This window comes from Opisthocomus hoazin, chromosome 6, assembly GCF_030867145.1.
Source record: "Opisthocomus hoazin isolate bOpiHoa1 chromosome 6, bOpiHoa1.hap1, whole genome shotgun sequence".
Taxonomy (NCBI): domain Eukaryota; kingdom Metazoa; phylum Chordata; class Aves; order Opisthocomiformes; family Opisthocomidae; genus Opisthocomus; species Opisthocomus hoazin.
This window is the reverse complement of record NC_134419.1, coordinates 42,548,655-42,572,820: the sequence shown is the minus strand read 5'-3', so window position 1 is coordinate 42,572,820 and position 24,166 is coordinate 42,548,655. Positions and strand designations below refer to the sequence as shown.

General features: G+C 42.1%; 1 protein-coding gene across 4 annotated transcripts in view; it reads right to left on the bottom strand.

Moving 5' to 3' along the window:
* Positions 1-400: 400 nt before the first annotated feature.
* Positions 401-24,166, bottom strand: part of LRMDA (leucine rich melanocyte differentiation associated) — a 690,069-nt gene continuing 666,303 nt past the window's right edge. For all 4 annotated transcript variants that reach the window (XM_075422916.1, XM_075422917.1, XM_075422918.1 and 1 more), the window contains one exon: positions 401-2,389. In XM_075422916.1, coding sequence (XP_075279031.1) covers positions 2,310-2,389 — 80 coding nt within the window. In that variant the 3' untranslated portion in view covers positions 401-2,309. The remainder of the gene's footprint in view (positions 2,390-24,166) is intronic.

Here is a 24,166-nt window from a genome sequence, read left to right as displayed (position 1 = left end):
AGATATCTGAAAACAAAATGCTCTGCATCTTCAAAAAGAATGATGTTAGCATAAACAGTACAAAACATTCATGCTTGTTTTTAAATACTATCCTAAGATGTGTTAGTAATATAAAATAATCGTTCATAGGTTATCCTTTTGATTTTCCAGAATCAGTGACATTTAGCATGAATTCCCTTTGAGCAGATTTTAATTAGGGCTTTACCATATTTAACTGTAGATATATAATCCCTCGAGTTAAAACAAAAACCAAAATGAAAGAGACTTTGATCACATCTCATTCCAAAAATATTTTTGCCTCCAAAGCTTTGCTGGACAGAAAACACTCCTGAAAATGATACAAACGGTTTTGACATTAGGAAAAGTAAACAAGCAAAATAAAGATGGAAAAATCATGCGGTCAGTTTGCAAGTGCTGTTTATTGTTTGAGGCAGGGTTAAAGCCTTTTCTAAAGACAAGAACATATATGCAACGAGACTGAAAGTGACATTAGGTTATTCTAAACACCCCTGTTTCCAACCCTGCTGCCTGTGATATGCCATGGCCAAAGCGTGTAGAGGTTTCAAAGCAGACAATATGATAGGAACAAACTAGGATTGCTGTTATTTTGGTAGCCAAGTGAGACGACAAGTGCCCTCAATATTTCTAATGATATTTTTGAGTAAAAAAAAGAGGCATGTAGTTTTCCTTTATCTAATATCTCCGAGGACTTCTAACCTGAATTGGCATTTCATTTGTAGCCATCTCTGACGTTAGCAGAGGCATGACAAGTGGCCAAAGCGCGCTTTCTAGACATCAATTTCTACGGCAGAGAGCTCACATCTCAAACTGAACCACAGGTGCTGTGAACTGGATTCGTTCTGTGCTCATCACTTATTTTACCCATCTGTTAAAGATTTATCATAGGCTTTCAGAGTGAGCGAAGACTTCCACTTACTAAGTAATGCCTAAAATGTTCGGCAGCAGCAAGCTTTCCTTTGTCACTCTGCCAGTGTTCTATTCTTTTTCATCGGTCAAACCTGATTTCATGACTGGCTTCAATATCCAGCCCACTTTCACCTGCAACACTAACTGATAATTGCCCCCCAAAGCAGGCAACTCCTAAAAATTGACTTTTTTTTCAGCCAGGAAAGTGAATAAAGACCACCAAGTAGTGGTGCCTCAGAGATGCAGGAAATAGGCTGTGCATTTTTATTTTTTCCACTGAAAATTTGACAATAGCCTTTCTTACACAGACATCAAAAGGGAGTAATCAGAATGCTTCTCTAGAACATATTAGTAAAGTTGTTAATTACGTTAATTCCATCAGTTACTTTTCCCCTCTGAATAAACATACCCATCTGGTGGCAATTTTAATTTTATATCACTCTTTCAAAGCACTTTTTTCTTTACAAATTTAAGCTTTTAATTCTAAATGTAACCTCTGTACAAGTTAAAAATATCTTGTGCAATAAACTGGGAATAATACAGGCTGTCAATATCACAACTGAGGGTCTCGTCCAAGTGTGTGCAGTTACGCTGTGCCACTATTCTACACCAGTAGGAAATGATTGCTTTTCTCAAGGTCAGAGTTAGTAAAGGTTGAGAAGTAATTCAAGAATTAGCAAATTTTGTTTGTCTGCAAAATTGTTTAAATCTTTTTCCTTTGCATATAAACAATGATACCCATTGATAGTACTTTGCATGGCTGAAATATTTTCAGGATATATTTTTTTTCCCCCTGTTGAAAGAAAAAAAATAATCCATCTGGGCTCGTTTAGGAGGGAGGACACCAAACAGGAAAAAAGAAGCACTGTGAAATGATTTGTGTAAGCACGTATGAGATGATAGAAACGCAAGCACTTAATTCACAGGGAAATAATAAGCACAGATAAGGGCTTTTTCATCTGGAATTATAGCCTCTCTCTTTTATAAACACTTTGCTATCGCCAGCCACTTTTGCTCAACAGGCAAGGGGGAGATAAACGCGCTGCCGCGGCACCAACCGACGGAGCATGCTCGCTGAAGCCCCAGGTGTGACCCCTGCTCTTCTGCGAGCAGCACTTGGACCAGGCAATCCATCATGGTGCTCCTCCTGTCAGGCTGGGTGCTCGGCCGCAGCTGTCTGTCACACTGGTGGATGGGACCCGCTTACAGGCAATCACGTCAATCTCTGTGTGACTACTCAGACTCCGATGGAAGGGCGATCTTGACAGGCTTGGCAAAGTCAGCAGAAGGCACTAGAGGACTTCAGTTACATGCTTCAAATTTAGATGCAATTTATGCTTCTCACGTGGAGGGATTGAAGGGGCACAAAACACCGCTGTGTTTTATAGCTGGTCGTCTCGGATGAATCTGTTGCCCTCAGAATGTTTTCCATAGTAAATGTAGCGGCATTTTCCCAAAATGCCTGCAATAAAAAGGAAAATTTATTACAATTAGGACGGCAGTGCCATAATACGCAAAGACAGCACATAACTAGGGATATTTGAAGGAGGGAAGGGAAGAATTTTCTCTTGTCCTGCAAATGAAAGTTTGTGCTTTTGAAATACTCAGTATCATCATTTCAGTCAGCAGTTTTGAATCCACTGGGAAAACCTGTCCAAATACCCACATGACCTATCCTGTTAAAGACACTTCCACAAGTGTCTTCAAGAACGGAATGACATGACACCGGAACAGCATACACCGTATTTTAATACACAGTACCTCTCCCCTGCTTCTGAAAACCAGAAAGTCTGGCTTGAAGTTACATTTTGTACTCTCTGTCATCTTCCTGCTACATTTACAGGGTTTCCCTCATGATTAAAAGTAAAAAGAGAAGAGCAGAAAATGGTTACAGTTTAATGTGGACCCAGGGAAGAACCTTTCAAACCTTCATGACATCGTCCCGCAAGCACCTGAAGCCATCCCTGCTTTGCGGTGACAGAGAACGGAGGCGACCAGGCGAGATCTGTGTGTGAAGTCATCGACCGGCACAGGCTAGAACTTGGGACTCCCTAACAGTTAGCCCTCCAGACTCCAGTGTTTTTCCCCGACATACAAATAAACACATTTCCACAGCAGCTCTCCAAACAACATCCCATCAGCAAGATGCAATTATAAATTACGCTAAATAGCAGTACGTAGAGGATGCGTTCAAAAATTAGCCAGAACGCTGCTCTTGGGAGACAAGGCACATTATTCTCCGTGGGTGCAGGTGGCAAGATGCCCGAGGAAGCCTTCACCGCTGCGGGCGAGACATGCGTACCTGCAGATCTCACTGCCTTATTCAAAAGCATCCCCTCTGGTGGTACTAAGCGGTAGGTGAAAGCGTAAGTTCACAGTCACATCCCACCTGTGAACATCCTCTAAGATGCTAAATTTTACTAGCAGAGTTGTTCTTTACACCCCCAGGCACATGCAGTTGAATTAAAGTCATCTCCCGTGCACGTTAGGAAGGTGAAAGAGTCTCTTCTACCTTGGGAGTGTCTTCACGCATCAGCCGCTGGAGAACCCAGCTCGCCCCATAAGGACAGACGTAACCTCGCCCAAAGGAGACAAGCACTGCCTCACAGAAAGGGTAAAGAGGGGGGAGGAGCAGATCCTCAATTCACTGCTGCTTTAGCTTTCCGGGACTCGCACGGCAAATACCGTGCTCACCTGCAGTATGAATTAAGTACGCAAGCTTTGCTATTCTGCGTCTGTTTTTCCAGTATAACGTGCATCAGATAAGAAACTAAAGCCTTGGAAGGCATGAGCTGTGCAAGATTAACGTTAACCTGTGCTCTTCTTTCCTTCTAAGACATCAGGATCGTAACATGTTCCTACGGAAAAAAAATAAAAAATAAATTGATAGGCCTGTCATTTGTGGTGAAAAATACATTCCTCTTCAGGGCAAAGCAAATAGGGACTCTACGGTGCAGTGCCTGATCCCTCTCCCCTCCTCCACGGAGCTTTCCTCAATAACTTCAATTTCAATAATTTCACTGATGGAGCAGTTTCCACATGCAGGGTACGATGTTATCATTCCTAAACAAGCGTTTAATGAAAAGCAAGGGGTTTTTCTCGCCCCCCCCCAAGCAGACGATATTCCAAGGCAAACCGCAGCCGGCATTAGGTTGGTAACGAGGCCGTTTAGAGCTCTAAATGCAAAGGATACGAACAGTTTATTAATGGCATTCTTCAGCCTCCTTTTTCACTGGCCTCGATAAAAGCCTTGTTTGAGGTCTGCCGCGTTTCTTCAGGACTGGAAGCAAGACTGTTTACAGAGATGCCGGTGAGAGAGTGCTGTCTGATGAATGCTGGAGACTGTAGCTAGGTGTCAGCGCTTAGAAAATGAGGCAAGGACACGAGGTATTAATATTGTCAATGATCTCTTGACAGGAAAACAGATACTGCATTCACCGTCAGATTTAAATAGACATTAAGCACATTAATGACAAAAGGGCAGACTTCAAACAAAGGGGGCTGTATGGTGCTGCGCTGAGCCCGTCGCCGGGCTGGCAAGAACCTGATCTGAGAAGATGCTGTCAGGGCTACAGACAGGCGCAGGATTGTGCGCGCTGACAGAAAACAGAGATGCTGACAGAGATACCGGTGCCATATTATGCCAAGTATATTCTAACACTGTCTCCAGCCCTAACGAAATCTGACATCATTTCCATCGCTTATAGTATCCTCCGCTGCTGCGGCAGAATATTTCTCCCCAGACATCATCACAAACTCCGCTGTAGTTTTAAAGTTACTGGCAGGCCCGTGCTGTCGTGGAGGCTGGCTCAAGGCCTAAGGATAACCTCAGTCAATCTAAATTTGGAGTTTGCTGGAGAAGCGCTCTCATTTTCACTGATCTCTCAGCTACTTGAGGTGATCTGAACGCTAAAGTGTGAGGAGCTGTCACCTTGAATAAAATCCTTAAAGTAAAGACGCTCGGTTCCCGGGATGCTCAGCAAAGATGTCGGACAGTCTGGCAGCGGGAAATGAAATCCAGCTGCTGCTGCTCGCCTGGGGATAAAGGTGCTTGGGCTAGTGACAGTTAAAGTCAGCTGAAATTTTTGAACTCCTGCAGCCTACAATTGTTTAAATTAAGGAAGTGTTGTCTCCGCAGATATTCCCTACCCGGGCACACAGCTGTGATTCGATTGCCAGGCGTATTACCCACACCGCTCCGAGAGCCTCGATAAAAGCACGGCTGAAAATGTTGCCACGAGACTTTATTTATCACGAAGGTTACTTGTAAAACAATAATCTTGCTCATAAATTAAATGCGGTGACTGGTTGGTTCTTTTTGTTTTCCCTCTCCATTTACCACCTCCCTTTGGCAACTGCAGGAAACTTGGAGAACTCCAAAAAGCTCGCATGCTGCAATGAGATTTTTGATGCTAAGATATGCCCTACATGAATTTAGGAAACTTATTGCTTCTCTTCTGCCTGTCTGCTATGGTATTTGTTCCATGCAGTTCAGGGGTGGGAGTAAGCTCGTGTTTTTGCACACAGACAAGGGGAGGAATAAGGGGGAAACGATACATCTGTGGCTGTTGTGGTGTTTTTTAATTAAAATATCCAGCATCAGCCATAACAAGCGAAGTATACCCCCCATACATCAAAACAACACCCGGCATCCTGAATGAGGTTTCTGCTCGCGGTTCTTAAGAAATGACAACACAAGGTCTCTTGAGGGATCATCTTCCCCGAATGAGACTTCTAATTTTTCTGAAGTAGCTGCTTCTACCATCACCACAAGCTGTTAAAACTATAATTATGAAAAAAATGCATTGAGAAGAATCATTTTTAAATTCTCTCTTTATCTTTTAAATGTTTTCCCCCTTCAGAATGGATGTTCTAATTATTCTGGGTAAGTAATGACCTTGCAGTTGCTCGCATGTGTTGTGGTATCAGTCTTTCTTCACAAACACATTGTAATGTCAGCAACACCAGCTTTTCCTTAGCCGAGGGAAAACCCAATTATCCAAATAAATAAATAAATACATACATGCATACTAAAGCACATGAAAAATTGTTCGAGTCGTGTTTGCTCCTTTTAAATTGGGCATGTGTTGCAGAGATCTATGGTGCAGTTGGACCTCCGTACACTTCCCTAGAGCAAAAAAAAGTTTGCAGACCTTCATGTATTGTATGGAAAATGGTAAAAAAAAGTTGCAATGAGATGTGCTAGACCCAGAGATCATACAGCCTCAGTCACAGGTCACACAGGTCAAAACTCAGTTCAGGCCAACAGCGACCTAAGGGAATTGTTGGCTGGTAGCACCTTGTTGCCTTTCTGGGTTTACTCTTTTTCCTAGTAAATAAATGCTCTACACATATGAAAAAATCCACCTCTCAGTCATCACAGCTCAGGCAGCTGTTAGCAACACAGCCTTCTCTGGTAGCATTCAATTTTTTAAAAAAGTAATTACTAAAACTAAGCAGTCAAGCCAAAACTTTTGCCACCCCCATCAAAATCTGTTGCCACATCTGCCCAAGCTCTCCCTCAGGCACCCATTTTAACATCAAATGCTTTTAATAAACCCCTTTGCAAGCGCAAACAGCAAAGTATTCACAATTAAATTTGTTTGTCAAACCCATCGGTCTCCAGCATACATCAGGGGCTACCTTTCGGCGTACAGTCCCCTGTCTGTCTTTCACGTGGGCTAACCAGAGCATCTCGTACACGGAGCTGTGGTCAGACCCAGCGTAGCACACTTCCTACACGGGCTCAAGATTCCAGTGGAACACCTCTTCACCGAACTTTAATTTGAGCACACTACCTCAAATCCTTAAATGCCAATTTGTATTTGATCCATATCCGTCTCTTTTTCCACAACCTGCTGTTGTGTAGTTTTGCTCTGGGCTATTAAACAGCTGCCATGTTCCACCACAAAGCTGGGTGCATTTCAGGGTGGTTATACTACCGATCCGTAAATTGCTTTGAGACCCTTCAGGATGAAATATCAATACCATTAGCATTTTTTTCATAGGCACTTGGGCATTTTCTACAATTAATGAACAGAAGTTGCAAAATTCCCTTAAATATTAATATAAACTTCCTTCAAAGGAAAATAATTCCCTACCTACAACATTTAGAGGAAAATAAATACCTATCTACAAACAGTTTCAAGTCTACAGTGCTACCGATTTAGGTAAAACACCATCATTTGAAACCATTTAAAAATCTTAAAAACCTTTTCATCTAAAGGATAAGTAAAGGTAGCTTGAAACAAACATTCCTTTTGTACTTGAGTTTAGTGATTTTTCATTTCATATTTATCTTCGTGAAACTCTAACAACTTTATCTGGTTGTCTGTTTGACAGCTACTCATTTTCAATTCCACTTTGACCTTCTATAAGAAATTAAGTACTACAGATTTTCGAGTAATTAGGAGCTTAATCCTCTCACCTTCAGTAGCATGCAGGTTATATTTTTCTGCTAAATCAGATGAATTAAATTATATAAACTCACAGTCATTTTAGTTTAAAAAAACCCCACCAACTCTATACCTGAACTCTCTATTTTATATTCATCATAAAGAACATTCAAACAACCAAATGCTGTAAAAAGTATCAAAGTATTTCCAAACGTGTTCTTTTGAAATATTTGCTTTGCAATCCTCAATGAATCATTCAAAAAATCAACCAACCAACCCACCCACCCCTCAAAACCCCAAACCCACAAAAGCATTAGCCTGACAGGCAGGCAATCAGCCTGAAATACAGGGAGCACAGGTCCATGTGAAGCTTCACAGCAGGCAAGGGCAGGGGCCTGGGAGAGGGTGGGAGGAGAGAAGAGATGCTAAATACCTAACAGTGAGAGGAAAAAAAAATATGTAGAAACTTTACTCGGACCCAAGTAGTGCACTTAAAGTTCTACTGCGTCTTGTGGCTGTTACATCAGGGAAATACTTTACAAATGAAAAAAAAAAAAAGGCTTCCCCCCCCCCCCAAAAAAAAAAAAAAGTTGAGTGTTTGTCCAAGTCACTCTGTCTTCTAAGGTTAATTCATCTGCTTTAACTTGCAGACATTTATTTATTTATACTTGGGCCTTCATAGTTGTTTATGTAGAAATACATTTTTATAAACAAGGACAATACTTTGAGCAACTAGAAACAAGAAACCCTTTAATTTTGGAGATCTGTTAGAGCCAAAAGCAGAAAAGAATGTTTGCTGAGTTTTGTTGTTGGTCCACGTTCTCTAAAATGGACCAAATTTAATAAAAAATTTCAAATGATAAACTTCTAGGACAAGAAAGGAGGGAATCATAGGCAGACTTCTTGTACTTCATGTTGACTTTTGGTGGAACAGAACAATTGTTTCTAGTGAACATGATCCATCCTGTGAGTTCTCTGACACAGGAATCTGAGAAAATTGCTTGGAAGATAAGAAAAGGTGTAAAGGATCACCTGGGTCACCAAGTGCCCCCAAAAGCAGCCAAGTGTGTGACTCGGAGAGGTCAGCCTTCCACCCTGCCCCAGCAAACAAACCCCTGTCAGGATGGGGAAGTTCAAGCACAAAAACTGCAATGTGACATGGGAAAAGAAGAGAGGAGTTGCAGCTGCCCTTGCTAATGTGACGGCACCTCTGACTACTACAACAAAATCTGCTTGTTGCGACCGCAGCTTCCAGAATGCTCCAGGCTGGAGTCAATACACAGGATCTGGACTCCTTAAATCAGAGCGGAAGGAGCAACAGAAAGAGGAGCATAGAACAGCTGAGGAAGCGAATGCCTCTGGTTGTGCCACCGCTGAATACTACACAGAAGGGTTACCTTAGAAAGACCTGAAATGTCATAGCAATAAACGAAAACCAAACAGAAATGCCCTAAAAGAGTATCATAAAATACATATAAGTGCTTAAATAACAAAAGTGTCAATATTAACTTCCCTTATGTTACAAACTAATTAATTTCTCTTTAAGAGGATGGGAACGCTAAAAGTAAGCAAAAATAACACATAACTCCTCCAAAACTACCTGTGCATAATGGGGTGAGGTTGTGCTTCGGAAGGCTGAGGACAGAGCTCACTGTGCTTCAGCGGAATTCTCACACCACGGCCACAATAGTCACGGAGTGACCCCTAAATACCCCCGGAGAGGTCCCCATGGATTAGGGAACATGGTCCACTACAGGTTTCCCGGAGAAGGAGGACATTCCTTTGGCAGCAAACTGTTGATCCTGGTTCTCCCCTCCCTCCATGGCTAACACCGCTAAAGGAAGGTAACCTTCATATTCAGGGGAGACAGATTAGCATTTTGCTCTGCTCCCCACACAGGGATGCCAAAAGGTGATAAGATTTTCCCCCAGACACCCTGCAGCATGGGGCACAAAGTGGTCTTTCAGACTGAGGAGCTACTGGAGAGAGTCCAGCGGAGGGCTATGAGGATGATGAGGGGACTGGAACATCTCTCCCACGAGGAAAGGCTGAGGGAGCTGGGCTTGTTCAGCCTGGAGAAGAGAAGGCTGAGAGGGGACCTTAGAAATGCTTATAAATATCTGAAGGGTGGGTGTCAGGAGGACGGGGCCAGACTCTGTTCAGTGGTGCCCAGTGACAGGACAAGGGGCAATGGGCACAAACTGAAGCAGAGGAAGTTCCGTCTGAACATGAGGAACAACTTCTTCCTTCTGAGGGTGACGGAGCCCTGGAACAGGCTGCCCAGGGAGTTTGTGGAGTCTCCTTCTCTGGAGATACTCAAGACCCGCTTGGACGCGGCCCTGTGCAGCCTGCTCTGGGTGACCCTGCTTCGTCAGGGGGGTTGGACTGGGCGACCCACAGAGGGCCCTGCCAACCCCGAACGTTCTGTGTGATTCTGTGTGAAAGAAATTACCAAAAACAGAAAATCAAATCTGCATCCAGTCTACAGCAATGGTGTTGAAATTGTACACCTAAGCTGGAGCCAAGAGGGATCAGGCAGGCAAACTAAGAGGCTGACTTCTTGTGAGTATCCTGCACAGACGAGTACTGTGACATGTCAAGTCTCACTGGCCTGTTTGTAGGAAGGGGGGGAGGAAAGGGGGAGTACGTGGGGAAGTGAGAGTAGGGGAGGGGAAGGAAAGCAGTCAACAGGGAGAGGATGTTGGAAAAATTTGCAGTGAAGGTGATAGGAATACAGAGATGTGAAGTTTGCATCCTGGGCCAAGGGAGCTGCATAAATGTTCAGTGTAAACTAGCAGTCAAGCTGATGTGTGATAAAGTGCAGCCTGCTGTAAATACACTTCAGGGCTCCCAATGCAGCTGGAGATGAAACTTGTAATTTGGAGGGGGAAGTGGAGGGAAGAAAAAGGAAAAAGAGGAAAGAAAAAAAAATGCACTGCAAGCTTTTTCTCACATAATCTGTTACTGGAAAATTGAGAAGTTTGTCCAAGTCCATGGGAATAAGCTGATGAGCTGATACTTCATAATAAACCATATTGTGTCACGGTGCGGAGTCATCTAGATCCATTCAGGCCACAAACTATATTACTTTATACAGCCCTGGTTGACATACATTTAAAGCCCTCTACACATTAAGGAGTCATTAGGCTGACAGATTAAAAGTTATCTCGGAGCTAATGTTTCCATTATGCGTATCCTGGCAGTGGAACAATCAACACACTGTTCCTCAGATGTCATACTTTGTTTAAAAAAGGGGGGGGGGGGGGGGGGGGAAGGGAACGGGGAAAGGAGAGGGTATCTCTGCCTCCTTGAATGACATTGACGTGATCAGCTTTGATCTGGGCATGTGCTGTCTATAGATTCTCTACTGTTGGCTAAAATAGGAGCATTTAGGGCATAATACTTTAAATCATTAACCAGTTCCGTAGTCCTCCGGGTATCATTGTTACGATTTAAGATCCCGCACTTGGGATTTCTTTGGAATCTTTCCATGCTTATTGTAACCATCATCAGAGAAATGGAGGGGGGGAGGATGTCTGTAGCGAAAATGTATCAAAAAGCACCAAACAAAATAACCCAAATGCTTTTGTCTCTCCAGTGCATCTTTACCATTTTTGCTCTCTCAAATAACATCATGGGTGGAATTAATGCCAAATCTATGATGAAATACTTCTCGTCGAATATGTCGAAATTTTAAAGCAGCTTTTTTTAAATACTCAGAAACATAAATTGTATAGTCAGCTAGGTGCTGCAGTCAACGAAACCCAAGTGCACAGAAAGCATCGGCACGCCAGATATTACAGGTGAAGCGATGCTTAAATTTGGATATATTGAATACCCTTGAGGGAGATGGAGGAAAGGAAGTATGGGTTCACAGTTCTTTTAGTCTTTTAAACACTTCTTCATATATCTTAATCTCTGCTATATGGTCTAAATAAAAGTGGTAGACTAAAGGCAGAACGAATTACTGTAAATACCCAGTGCAAATCAGGTTACATCTGTTCAACACCTTCATCTCTAAACCAATGTCACAAGAGCTTAATTGTTTTCCATTAACGACCAAACACCCCAAACTGGACTAGCAATTTCAGTAACCAGGCAAAAAGGCACTCCCCTCCGCAGCAGAGCCATCTCCCCAGCTTCCCTCCTGCCAGGCAGCTCCAAAATGGGAGCATCAGCACTAGAGGGCAGCAGGCATTTGTCTAAAAAAAAGGCCCACACCAGCAAACCAAATATTCCTCTATGACAATTAAAGCAATACTGTTTGTTAGCTTTGCAGCCAATTTCTTGTTCTGTCATGATCAAAGCCTATATTTATACAACCCCTGCTTTCAGCCTTTCGCCCAGGAGCCTGACTTCTGGTGGATTAATCTCCATGAGCATCAGTTTGTGTATACAGATGTCTACGAGAGGATGTCACAGGGTAGTGGTCTGAACAAAGGGCTCAAGATGTTGTACCGGGGCGGGGGGGTGGGGGGTGGGGGGAAAGATGAACCTCCGGCCACACCAGTGGCTTCCACCGCAGCTGGGGCAGCACTTGTTGTTCTCTCATATTCACAACACAAATTCCAGCACTGTTTTGAACGGTCTTCCTATTACTTTCGATAATGCAACAGTATGATCACTGGAGCGACGTAAGAGGTGCTTTTAATATGCTCAGAATGGTGGCGGAGAAGGAGGTTGTGAAATCCCATCCCAACCATATATTAAAGTTCAGCCATTCAGTGTACTCTCACCGTATTAACTCAGAAGATTTTCAGTTAATTGGGCTAACATATGCAAAAATGGCATTTCTGTAGGCTGCTTTATACTTTGGGTTACATTCTACTAATAATACTTACATTCATCAGCAATGGAGTTAAACCATAAAGAATGACAGGGTCATTAAGAAAACAGAAAGTGAGTACAATTATATTGTACTTCACAAACTTTAACCACGCACAGATTGCATTAGCAGTAAAATGCGAGGGGAAAAAAGAGAGGGAAGTAAGCTCTTTTAGTAACTGTGATAGAATTAAATGTACCATGATTTATGGGGCAGAAAGAAAACTTTTGGAATAATTGTTCGGAAAGTCTGCAAGCATTCCAATAAAATTACAAATTCTTATGTGAAAAAAATTTGAGCAGCAGGGCCCTTCTGGAGAGTTCAGACAGAAATTTGGCTCATCTCATGAGTAAAACTTGCTTTTGGATCTCAAATGTGTTCCTGCTGGAGGAGTTCACATTAGGGAAAAAAAAAGCCATGCAAAACTCAGTCTGGCTCAACTGGTTTGAAATTTCTCAAGAGAGTCATCTGAAATAAAGACAAGTTGCCCTTTATTTTTAAAGCTGGGAAAGAAAGTCTCTCAAATAAAATTAAAGAGCATAATGAAATAGTGCTGCTGTCACATTAGGATACAGTTAGGGGAACCTTCTTCACATGCCATTACTTGCTCCTTTCCCTAAGCCCTTCCTCAGAAAGAAAGGAAACATTTAACTAATTGCTAATGATAGGATCGCTGTCGTTCTTCCTCATGTAAAAACAAGCGTTTTTGAAAAGGCTGATACTACAAGGCCCCGGGATTCCCTTAATTTCCAGTGGAAGCTGAAGGCATTTGGCACTTTGTAAGACACATCCGGACCCCACACAACCGGTGAGCTCCTTTCTCTCTCCTATAGTTGTTGCTATATAGCACCAAATGAGATCAGAAATGCATCTGGAGCCAAACATCCGAAGTGTTCAGCAAACATCTAGTTCTCTGGACTAAGTCTGGGCTTGCCTCTTAGTAGGTATGAGCTATATCGCCTATACCACCATCTGCTACTGCTAAATACTCACTGGCCATTGTCTAGTTCCCAAACACTGGCTGCCTCCAGTACCTGCATGCCAAAGCATCGCTGTTGTTTCCTATCATCCACCCTTTTCCCCCTTCCTCAGTCTCCCATTAGAAACATGCTAATGAGCGGGAGGCTGAAGGTTAAATCACAGTGGACAGCAGAACGTAGCATAGGAGTGCACTTTTAACCTCTGTGGAAGCTTTTGCTAAAAAGAAAAGATAGGGGGCTAAGAAATAGCTAGAGAGAGGCACATTAAAACCCCTCCATTAAGGTCGGAGTCATTAAAGGTTAGTCAAAGCACCAAAGACTTCGTAACAAGTATTATGCTTAGTAAACGTTTTGCACTGGAGCACAGATATTGGCGAGAGCTTTTGGAGTGTGTCAGTCCATCAGTATTCACCTGCTTTGACAGCTTGAAAAATTACTCACTTCTTTGGCTGGTTCAAATTTGTCAGACTTGACTACGTCGTAAGTTAACGTGTCCCCATATTAAAAAGGAACCAACTGGCAAATGTGCATGTTGGACCTAATAAAATACATCTGGCCAAACAATCAAGCAATGCTGATCACCATATCACTCACAAGCACAAATTAACAGCGCCTGTCTTTGAGACTACCAAGCTGAGCAGGAAGCAATAACCTGCTACCTACTACTTTACCAAATATCCTTTAAAGGGTTAACTGGAGGATAAAACCTCCACCACATTCTGTTTCCAAGACATTCAACTGCTTGGTTAAAGCTGCATAAATATTTCAGATGTCTTGGGTCATTTGCTGATACGAGTGGAAGAAATGCTTAAGCAGAAGCTGTCCCTCAATCCAGAGAATGCTTTTCGGTCAAGCAAGCCCCATCTGCCACGGGAAGACCACTCAGGCAATGGCTCCTACAAGGAATACTCTTCCCCTTCGCTCTCAGAGTGGATGCCATTAAAACAGAAAGTGCTCTGAAGGCAGCAGGTAGTCCAGGATTAGACCAGCACACGAATTCACAGTGGGAAAGCTGGTCACCCACAGTCACTGCTCAGTTAAACGTACCCAACAGCAGCGTACATGGCTGCTGCTGTTCAGCCTGGGGCAGCACTCGACAGCCTCTGTCCTGAAGCAGTGAGTACCAGGCACGCTGGCTTCCACGGCATCCTTTGTGCTCTCTGACAGAAGCAACGCACACAGCACAGCCGCCCTACTGCAGACCTCAAAAGCAATAACAAAAAATTATCCAAGAAAGATCTTTTCAGGGATAAGGAAAGCTCAACCACTTACGGGTGCGCAATGAACCCTCTGGTCCTTTCAGAGCGGCTCCTGGGAAGCAGGTATATGCTACTGAAGTATTTCAGTCTTTGGGCAAAACAAGCTTGACATCCCTGTTGGCATCTCTGCTGAGAACAGACACTGGCTTACTCAGAAAACATCAAACGTGACTTTCTGCTAGCTGTGGCTGCGGCGAAGCTGAATACTGGAGGCAGGGGGAGGAGAGGTCATAGAGGAAGCAGTAGTTAACGGGGTAAAGTGAGTGTTATAATCCCCAAATTGCAGTTGGACTGAATGTTTTCAGACCATTTGCCTGTCTAAACCAAGACAGTATCATTTTTCTTTCTTCTAGGAGAGGGTTAAGCACAATCTGAAGCTTGGAAAATGGCTGCTGTTGATACTAGCGAGGCCTTCTCTTTAACTAGATCCTTCAGGAAAAAACAAATTAATCAACAGCCAGCTGAAGTGGGTTTAATGATTGCATTCTGCATACAATCAGCTTTTCCCTTTTCAAGGGCCATCAATATGTCAAGGGAAGACATATCTGAAGGATATAGCTCTTAACATCAAGGTTATCTATTCTCCACAAGGCTCCCACTCCTTACTGGGCTGATACTTTACACTGCCTGTGTCTAACATTTTCATCAACTCTGCAATCAATCAAGGTAATAATGTTGTGCAAAAAATCAATTAACAACGCAATTAAACTTTCCTTATTATCTCAAAGGGCTGAAATAATACCTAAAGGGAAGATAGACTCACTGAATGCAGACATCCATAACCCAATGTGAAAGTGAATTATGAGGTTAGACAGATGCAGGCATGTACTGGCGCTGTTATTTTCAAAGGGATATATCTCATCCAGGCAGTGTATCAGTCACCACCAATCCCATACCCTAAAATTCCAAATTACTTTTAAGAAATATACGACGTGCAATATCCATTTCATATTCTCTTTTAGAGATAAACCCCCCAAAATCTGAACAGGAGTATTATTCAAAGACAAAATGATCTTTCAGAGAGAACATAAAATATAAAAGCTATAATAACATTTACATCTGTATACCACCCATGTCTGTAAATGCAGGTCATCAATTATACATAATCTGTAGTGAATAAGGAACAGAAGAAACTGCACAACATTTAAAGCCCAAAGGCTCAAATTTGCAAATACCTTACACCAAGTACACTGAAGGAAGAGCCCCAACACAAACACACGCAGCAACAACAGCAAGGGCTTAAGTATCACTCACTGAAAATAAGACAGAGTGCCTGCATTATTTTGTAATTACATTCAACCCTCATGGAAATATCATTCCCAGGAGCAGAGAGTTTGAAAGTGCATCGAAAGCAGACAATTAACCCCTTGCTGTGGGGAGGATTTGGGTTTCAGCACAAAGACGTTATGGATCGGGGCACTCAGCACACCACCACAAGGGGGTTCACACAGTCCAGAACCCAGGTGCGATAGTCTTGTCTCAGAGGCGCACGGATGAGGATTTGGGGGAGGGAGAAGAAAACAGATGAGTAGAGGAAGAGTAAGTCTGAAATTAACCTCCATATGAGTGATCCTACTAGTCCCCAGGGACTAACAAAAAAATGTTGCTTTCCAAAGAAAACGACCACGGCCAAGCTAGGTCTTGTGCGGGTTTTTTGGCACCTCTCATTTTCTATCACACAACCTGAGCATTCCCCCTGCCCCCCCCGACTTGTTTCCCAACACACACAGCCTTCAGCCTCCCACATTTTGATTTACCACGGGCAAAAAGATAATGAAAAGAGAACACATTTCAGGGAAACCTATGTCAGAGTGACAAGCTAGGACCACATCCCGCAACAGGCTTAGGGAAATTCGGAAGCCGAAAACGTTTCCCTTCAACCCCGCGCCTTGAATTCCTCTGTTAAAGGGCGCACGGTGTGTCTGCGTTAGCAGAGGTGTTCCACAGAGCAGTTCTCCCAGCAGGATTTGCTTAAGCACATAACAGCTGCAGTTCAAAAACAGCCTATTCTTACAATTAGCTCACGTAGCGCCAGTGGCTTGTTCGGACCAAGAACATCTTTTTTTGTTGTTGTTGTTGATAATTCTCCCCGGTTTTGTCTTTGTCTTGCACGTCCTGCTAGTCCCCCTGCTGCCCCCCATGCTGCGGAGTCACTCATGGGTGAGACACAAATCAAGGGAATTCAGAACTAGACCTTCCACAATTTTTGAAACGTTACATAGTTTTCCTGCGTGGACTTGGGGCATTAACATTACTCCAGGATTAGAGAATTCAGCCATTACTATCTTAACCTTTAGGAACATAATTAATATGTTTTCATTTTCAATGACTTCATTGTGTGTCTATCAACTGGAACCATTCCTGCTGTGTATTTGATTCCACTGACGATGGGGTGTGTTGGATTTTAAATGATGTGCTAGCACTTCTGCTCCCTACATACCCTAGTTTATGTGTTATTCATGACTTGCATTTGGAGACATGGATGATACACAGATGTAAACGTTATTAAAGCTTTTGTGTTTTAGATTCATTGTGAAAGACTTCTTTGTTTTCGGATAATTCTTTTAACCATCACAAACAACCAGCAATACATGACATGGGCTTGAGACTTTTTTCTTCCCTGTTAAGCTTTTTGATGAAGAGATTTTTTTTTTTCTCCCTAATGTTCTCTCTTAATCAACATGAAATACAGGATAAACTGACAGCCAGCAGAGTTACACCTGCAGTATAACATAGAAGTAAACTCCTTTTTTGTCATATGCTCATTATACAAAACCGGAATCAAAAATTATTTCATTTTTTTAATAGCTGTCAGGACTGTGGGTCCCAGTTCAAGACTGGCATAATTCTCAAACTGCTTTTACTCTTTAACATCACATTTGTATTCCTGAGGAATTCAAAATGAAAATGGTAAAGAAAAAAGCACTTTGCCAAATCATGGTTCCCTATCTTCTTTTTCACTTAGATTAAAATTATTTTAGATTAATAGTTTTGTATCACTATTTAAAGATTTTGGCTATACGACAGACGTACCATTGTATCTTTGTTGCATCAGTACTATGCAGGAAAAAACTGAAACACAAATATGTACTTCAATGCAATGTTCATATCAGCCTTGCAAAACATTATCCAGCCAGTAGTCGGAGGCAATTTTTGTGACAGACAGATAAAACAGCATTACATTTTTTCATCGTCACTTATTAAGGCAAAGGGTGAGCAGGTAGATTTGTGTATCTGGACCAGTAAATCCTCAAGACAGTTGTGTGAGGCTGCTGTACTTAAGTACATATATACACACCCACGTAACTTCGAACTGAAAGAAACATGCGCTCAAAAAGCCATGTTTAATTACTAATAATTCTGTCATTTGACAATATTGTTTCATATATCCTCAGATATTTTCTCTCAGTGAAGTTGAATCTCACTTCAAATGTGAAGTCTTGGGAGTTCTCAAATTTTCTGCTTTCTGCTTTAAAAGAAATCTTTTGCAGCACATTTTTTTTTTATTTCTATAGTTTATCCATTAAGCCTATAATACATAGCAGCAGCCTCTCTACAGAACTTAAATATTCAGAAACCACAGTAAAAGGGATTTCTTTGTCTGAAATTCAAGCTTCTTGTTGTAAAACTCTAACTCAGAGTAATTTAGTCAAACAGTATAATGGGTTGACCAAGAAAATAACTTATTCTGTCTTCTGCTGTGGGAGTAGTGTGCTGGATAGTGGCAACTTGCACTCCCCAACGTACCATTTTGCTTCATATTTTGTTGTGAATAGTTACTGCAAAGAGAGTTTTCCATCTGACAGAGAGAATCAATCTAATGTCACCCACTCTTTACCTCCAATTTTCTACTAGCACCACCTCTGTCTGGTGCAATCTTGTTAATGTGTTCCTGTAGATACCCGCTGTTTTACTTCGCATGCCAATAAAGCCTACTGCTTTTGAGCAGTTTTGGAAAACTGCTTTTGAGATTTACGAAACAGACAACAAGTTTTGAAACTGAACCAAACCGTAACTTAATTCAGCAGGACACTGCAACCCTGCTTCTAAGTCTTTGATGGTTCATTATGACAACAACAAGGTTCCAACCTTCCCCTTCACCAGTCGCATCAAAGTCAGCTCAGAACTACTCAACAGACCATTCCTAACAGCCATCAACCAGTACGTCACAGAATCACAGACTGATAGGGGTTGGAAGGGCCCTCTGTGGGTCATCTAGTCCAATTCCCCTGCCAAAGCAGGGTCACCTAGAACAGGCTGCACAGGACCTTGTCCAGGTGGGTCTTGAATATCTCCAGAGGGGGAGACTCCACAACCTCCCTGGGCAGCCTGTTCCAGGGCTCCCTCACCCTCAGAGTGAAGAAGTTCTTCCTCATGTTTAGGTGGAACGTCATGGCTCTGTCACCTTGCACTGCGTTCCAGGTAGATCCAAGCCATGGCACAGTGTGGCCACACAATGGAAGGAGCCCACTCCCTACTGCAGGATGTAAGATCAGGAGAAAGCATCATGTCTGGAAGCATCCTCAGATTAGGCCACATTGGGTCCTTGAGATGAGGAAGCTACTCTGTGTGGGACAAGTGACACAAGGTCAGCAGAAGAGGGGGGAAAAAAAGGCCATTTTCACATGGTTACAATCTTGTGCTGCACTAAGAGTTCTTCAGCCTTCACAGACTGTCTGGCTAATGTACTAATTTCATTCTTTTGCTTTTCATGGTGTAAACACGTATTTATTTATGTGCTTGCTCAAAAATGCAAAGAAGTTCATTACCCAGGGAGTAGGCAAGGGTAACATTTTCAGATGCTTCTTCAACAATTCTTTTTTTATCAGGAAGCAGTGTATGATCTTTTATAAACATGACACTATCAATATAAAACATTATTTAGCCAAATCTGGCTTTATTCACCATATTGGTAGCCACCTTATCTGAGGTATAGCCGGATGCCACATAACAAGGACATGTTGAGATAGATATTTAGGGTAGTGAAACACTCGAATGGGTTTCCCGGAGAGGTAGTAGAGGCCCCATTCCTAGAAACATTCAAGGTCAAGTTGGACAGGGCTCTGAGCAACCTGATCAAGTTGAAGATGTCCCTGCTCACTGCAGGGGGATTGGGCTAGGTGACCTCTAAAATTCCCTTCCAACACAAAGCATTCTATGATATTGCTGTTAAAACAAAATTGCCTGCCTGCCAAACAGAAGTTAGATATGTTGGGTGCCCCTGCAGTAGTATGAGGTTTCTGCCACTCCCCAATGCACTTGTCTGCCTTAAACAGTTTTTGGTAAAGCCAACGCAATACGCTTGCACCAAAACCTCTACCAGATGACTCACCGCACTGTTATTAACAGCAACTATTTAACTGAATGGAATATTTTAGACAGATGATGACATTAAGAGAGAATCAGTTCAACCAATCACTAAAGCAGCAAACAGTGACCCACAGGCTTGAGACCATCCTCCCTTTCTGAGGTATAATTTACCAGAAGTTTCATGAGACCGCTCTAGACCATCAAGGGTCCATTCAGGTAAGATCAGCCAACAAATGGGATAATAAAACAGATTACAGAAAGATGGTACAACATGATCACCCCTTTTTCTTCCATTTATTAGAGTTTTTTGTTTAACATAAAAGTCTGTCTTCTTATAAGACCAAATGACACGACAACAGCATATTTCTTTACCTAAAGAAAATAAATTCATGTGGTCTTTCACACAGCAAAGCAGCTGTGCAGGCCTGATGAATCTGGCAGTCTTGTACAGCCTCTGTCCCCATTTATAGAAAGATGGGTAAGTCCTGGACACACACCGCTCTAAAGTTTATTGACTTCAAGTGCAATTAATATCCAAGCCTCTGGGAAGCTTATATAAAGCTATTACTCCGTTCAAAGGGGGAAAAAAGTACGATCAAATGGTTACTCTGAAAGTTATTTTTCTATTTTTCTTTGTCTCAAAAAGGAAAGGGGGAGGGGGGAACGACTGCTCCATAATTATAAATCTTCTGAAATTGTAACTCAGGAAAAGACTTTTCAAATAAAATGTTTCCCAGAAAAGAATATTTGGCAGCGGTTGGCTTTTGTTGTCCCTAATAACCATTAAAAGTCTGCCCTAGTAAACCATTTTACTGCAACGTTTGAAATGGTAGAGTTTACATTTTATTTAATGAATAGTTGCAGAGCATTAAAGCAACATCTCGTCAGCCAAACAGCTCCTTATCCTCGCTTTGTCTCAATTGGTTTTTTTACATTTCATTTTCAATGACACGTCAGCCGTCTCTCACCAACCTCAAAGGAAAGTTGAATGCGGGGCTTACAAAGTTAAGCTGACATTTGCTCTCTTCCAATAAAAAATATTTAGTCCATTAAACATAAATACCTGTCATTATGATACATGGACTGGGTACAAGCCTCCCGTTTCCCTCTGATGTTTATTACATCCAAACAACTGCAGTGCCTGCATGTTTTCAACTTTAGTGTATTGATTAAACTTTTAAATGGCTGCCATATAACCCAGGGACATCAGGAAGATTAATTTGCGTCAATGTTCATCTGTAATTCATTAGCCATTTATTCTTTACAACCACATGGGCTATCAAGAAAATGCAGGCCATTTTTCACTCTGCACAGGCTTGGGAACAGATCCTGAAATTTTGTGCTGCATACAAATAAGCTCCCCAGGCCCGGCCACTTAAACTGCTTGGCTTTTCAAAAGTTAAAGTTGGGAATAACAGCTGAAAAAAGGGAACATAAAAAACCAGAAACGGACAAAATATACGTCCTCAGGGTATGAGGGATTTAACTGAGTTTGTCCACTGTCTTTTCATCCATGGATTATGGTTTCTTATTTCAGTCAGATTAAAATAACTGAAACTTGTTTCTGTGCAAGGGCCATAAATAAAATGAGTTGCACCCCCCCTCTAATATCTTCTAAGATGCAGTTACTTAGAGAAAGCTAGAAAGCAGCAGTGAAGTATAAAAAGCTCATGCCTCAAGGAGGTTGTAGCTGTGAATCTAAGACAAGGATGCCATTTTAACCAACTCTCACATTTATTGTGGATTCCAGTCCTGCCTTTATTTGGTAAAATGCCCAGCTAAATATTGGTATGTTTCCTTAGGGTAGAGGTAAGCCATCTGGCTCCTCGATTTGCCCTGCTGACCCCTTGGCACAGTATGAAGTGCATATTAAATAAGGAAAAGGGAAGAGAACAGCTATAAAGAAAACAAAAATGCACATGAATTTTACATTTACAACATGGAAAGATCAATGAAAGGCATCCTGGTTTCTTTTTCCTCTTCGCTACCCATAAATAAAGCAGTGTCGCTGTGCTAGGTAAACGCACTCATTGAGCCTAATGGCAGGTATCTAGATTCCAAAAATGAAGAGCCCACAGAAGACAAATCCGACAGGTTCCCCATTGCAGACAGGAACATAACCATAACAGCACCCTGGAACAAAGCGAGAAATCTCCACCTAGGCCTAATACATCATTTAGGATGTCATGATGTGATCTCTACCTAACAGCAACAGTCACTGTGCTGCCATTTTAAAACCTGGATTTATGCATACATTTGAAAACAAGGAAGAATGAGACAATTTGCTTCTAATATCAGCAATCAGCTTACTGTTAAACATCGACCTGGGTGAAAAGGGCCCTGGAAAGAGCACCCGAATTGAGAATAATCCCAGCCATAGCAAGGGTGCCAAAGAACCAGTACAGTAAGCGACACAAGCACGTCGCTTCAGAAAGTTTGTGGGACTGAAGACGACAATCAAAAAAAGGCCCCAGAAATCTGGGAGAAGATTTGCCAGCTTGGCCAGATAAAGATTTTCTACAAAGATTTAGAAAAGGTGAACATCATAATGTGTGAATAGCGAAATGTCTGTTGTGAATGTGTTGTCCTCTGTGTTGTAAGGAACACACAGGAGGCCATGGTGCATCCAAGCAACCTGATCCGTGGAGCAGCAAGAGGTTTGGCCTGTGTCCTCCAGCAGTGTAGCTCCAAAGAAATAAATGCTGCCCTGCCATTATCTTATCAGCCAAAAATCTGCCCTTTGGTGCATGCCTCTGCAATTTGTATACCAGTACGTATATAGGCAATTGGCAGGTGGGACTGCTAAGCGGCATTGACTGGCTTGTAAACGCCCAAGAATAAGTGACCTAAAAATAAATTACCAGATACACAGGGAAGTTCTCAAAGCCACTTTTGGATATGCTTTTGTGTTTTACTACATGCTTGAAATTTAGACTGAGTTCATCGAAAGATTCATTGCGGTTCATCAATCTCACCAGCAAACTTGAGTTGATATGTGGTTTCATTTTGCACAAGTACTTACTTCTAATAGGCAGGGGAAAATTAAACAAGTTTTGGTCAGATATTTGGATTCCTTTGAATCTGAAAGTCAAGTCAAAAAGAATGTTGGGAAATGTGCCAGTTAAAGCCAAATGCAGAAGGAAAAAAGTCCATTTATCCAAATCTGGTTAGCTTTATGCTGTACACACAACCTGAGTCACTCTGGCCTGCATCTTACCCCACCACACAAGATGAAAACTCAACTTCAAATTTTTATTTTGTTTTGGTTTTGTCAGCTTTAGTTAGACCTTAAAAGTATTCTAAATATAATTTGTTTGTAGTGAATTCATTTTCTACTATGACAATAGACATACCAGGAACTCCAGCAATAAAAATGCCCGGATAACAAGTGAGTTTGAAATATTACAAAATTTACCTAGCCTAAGTAGAAAAAAAAGATGCAGTGCTAAAACTATAGCTCAAATTAAGAAAAGCAAAGCACATTGTAGCCCAGCCATGGAGCTTGTGTCACATCAGGGGGGAAAAAAAATTATGTTAGGTAGTATGCAAATCCATTCCAGGTGTCCTAGAATGGAGCCATCATAAATTCGGTGGAAAATTTTTCAACCTTGTTTCTGCAGATATCAAAAGCTACCTCATGGTGCTGACTAAAGAGAGTGTTTCCTTAGAAACATTCACGTTTGCTAGCATTAACTTCCAGTACAACACAGTTAAGATGCAGTAAGAGCTTAGGGTTCAGTTCTTCAACATGCCCAGTATAACACAGCTGCAACACCAGTGCTACAGTCAAGGAGTAGAAATCCCAAAGGGACACTCACCAATCCCGGGATCTAATTAAATGTTGACAAATTAGGTACAGCAACCCAGGGCGTCATTTGCCATTGTGCCCAGGCTGTAAAACTTCTTTCCTCGGATGGTCCCTTCCAGGCTGCGTGCCGTGGCTCTATGGCATGGGAGGTGGCTATTGCGGCTCACCATCGCACCCAGCCTCTCTCATGCTGCAGAAATCTCCGAAGGGGAAGACTCGGTGGCTTTGAACTTGTGCTTACACCAGGGGGGCCTGAAGCAGCCAACTTGGGACTCAGCCATTTGTTTTCATTTTCATATAATGATGTGTCTAGCTCTCATGGTTGCACAGAAAACTGCATCAACTCGAACCATATGTTAACCGAGGCAGCAATATGTTCTTAAATTGGCAGACAGCTCAAAATGACAGTTCAGCAAGATGTGAACTATTTTCAATCATCTCAATAGGGTGTTAACTCTGAAACCTAAACATTGCATGTATATCTATTTTGTTAACCATTTCACTACTAAATACTTTGAGCAATATAGCTAATCTGTTCCTCCACACTTCTCCAAAACTAGCCCACCTTCTAGTCTGAAAGCATCTCTCCATATAAATTGGTCTGGTTGCATACTTGGCTCAATCATTCTGAACATCTCACAATCAACGTATTTATCCTTACA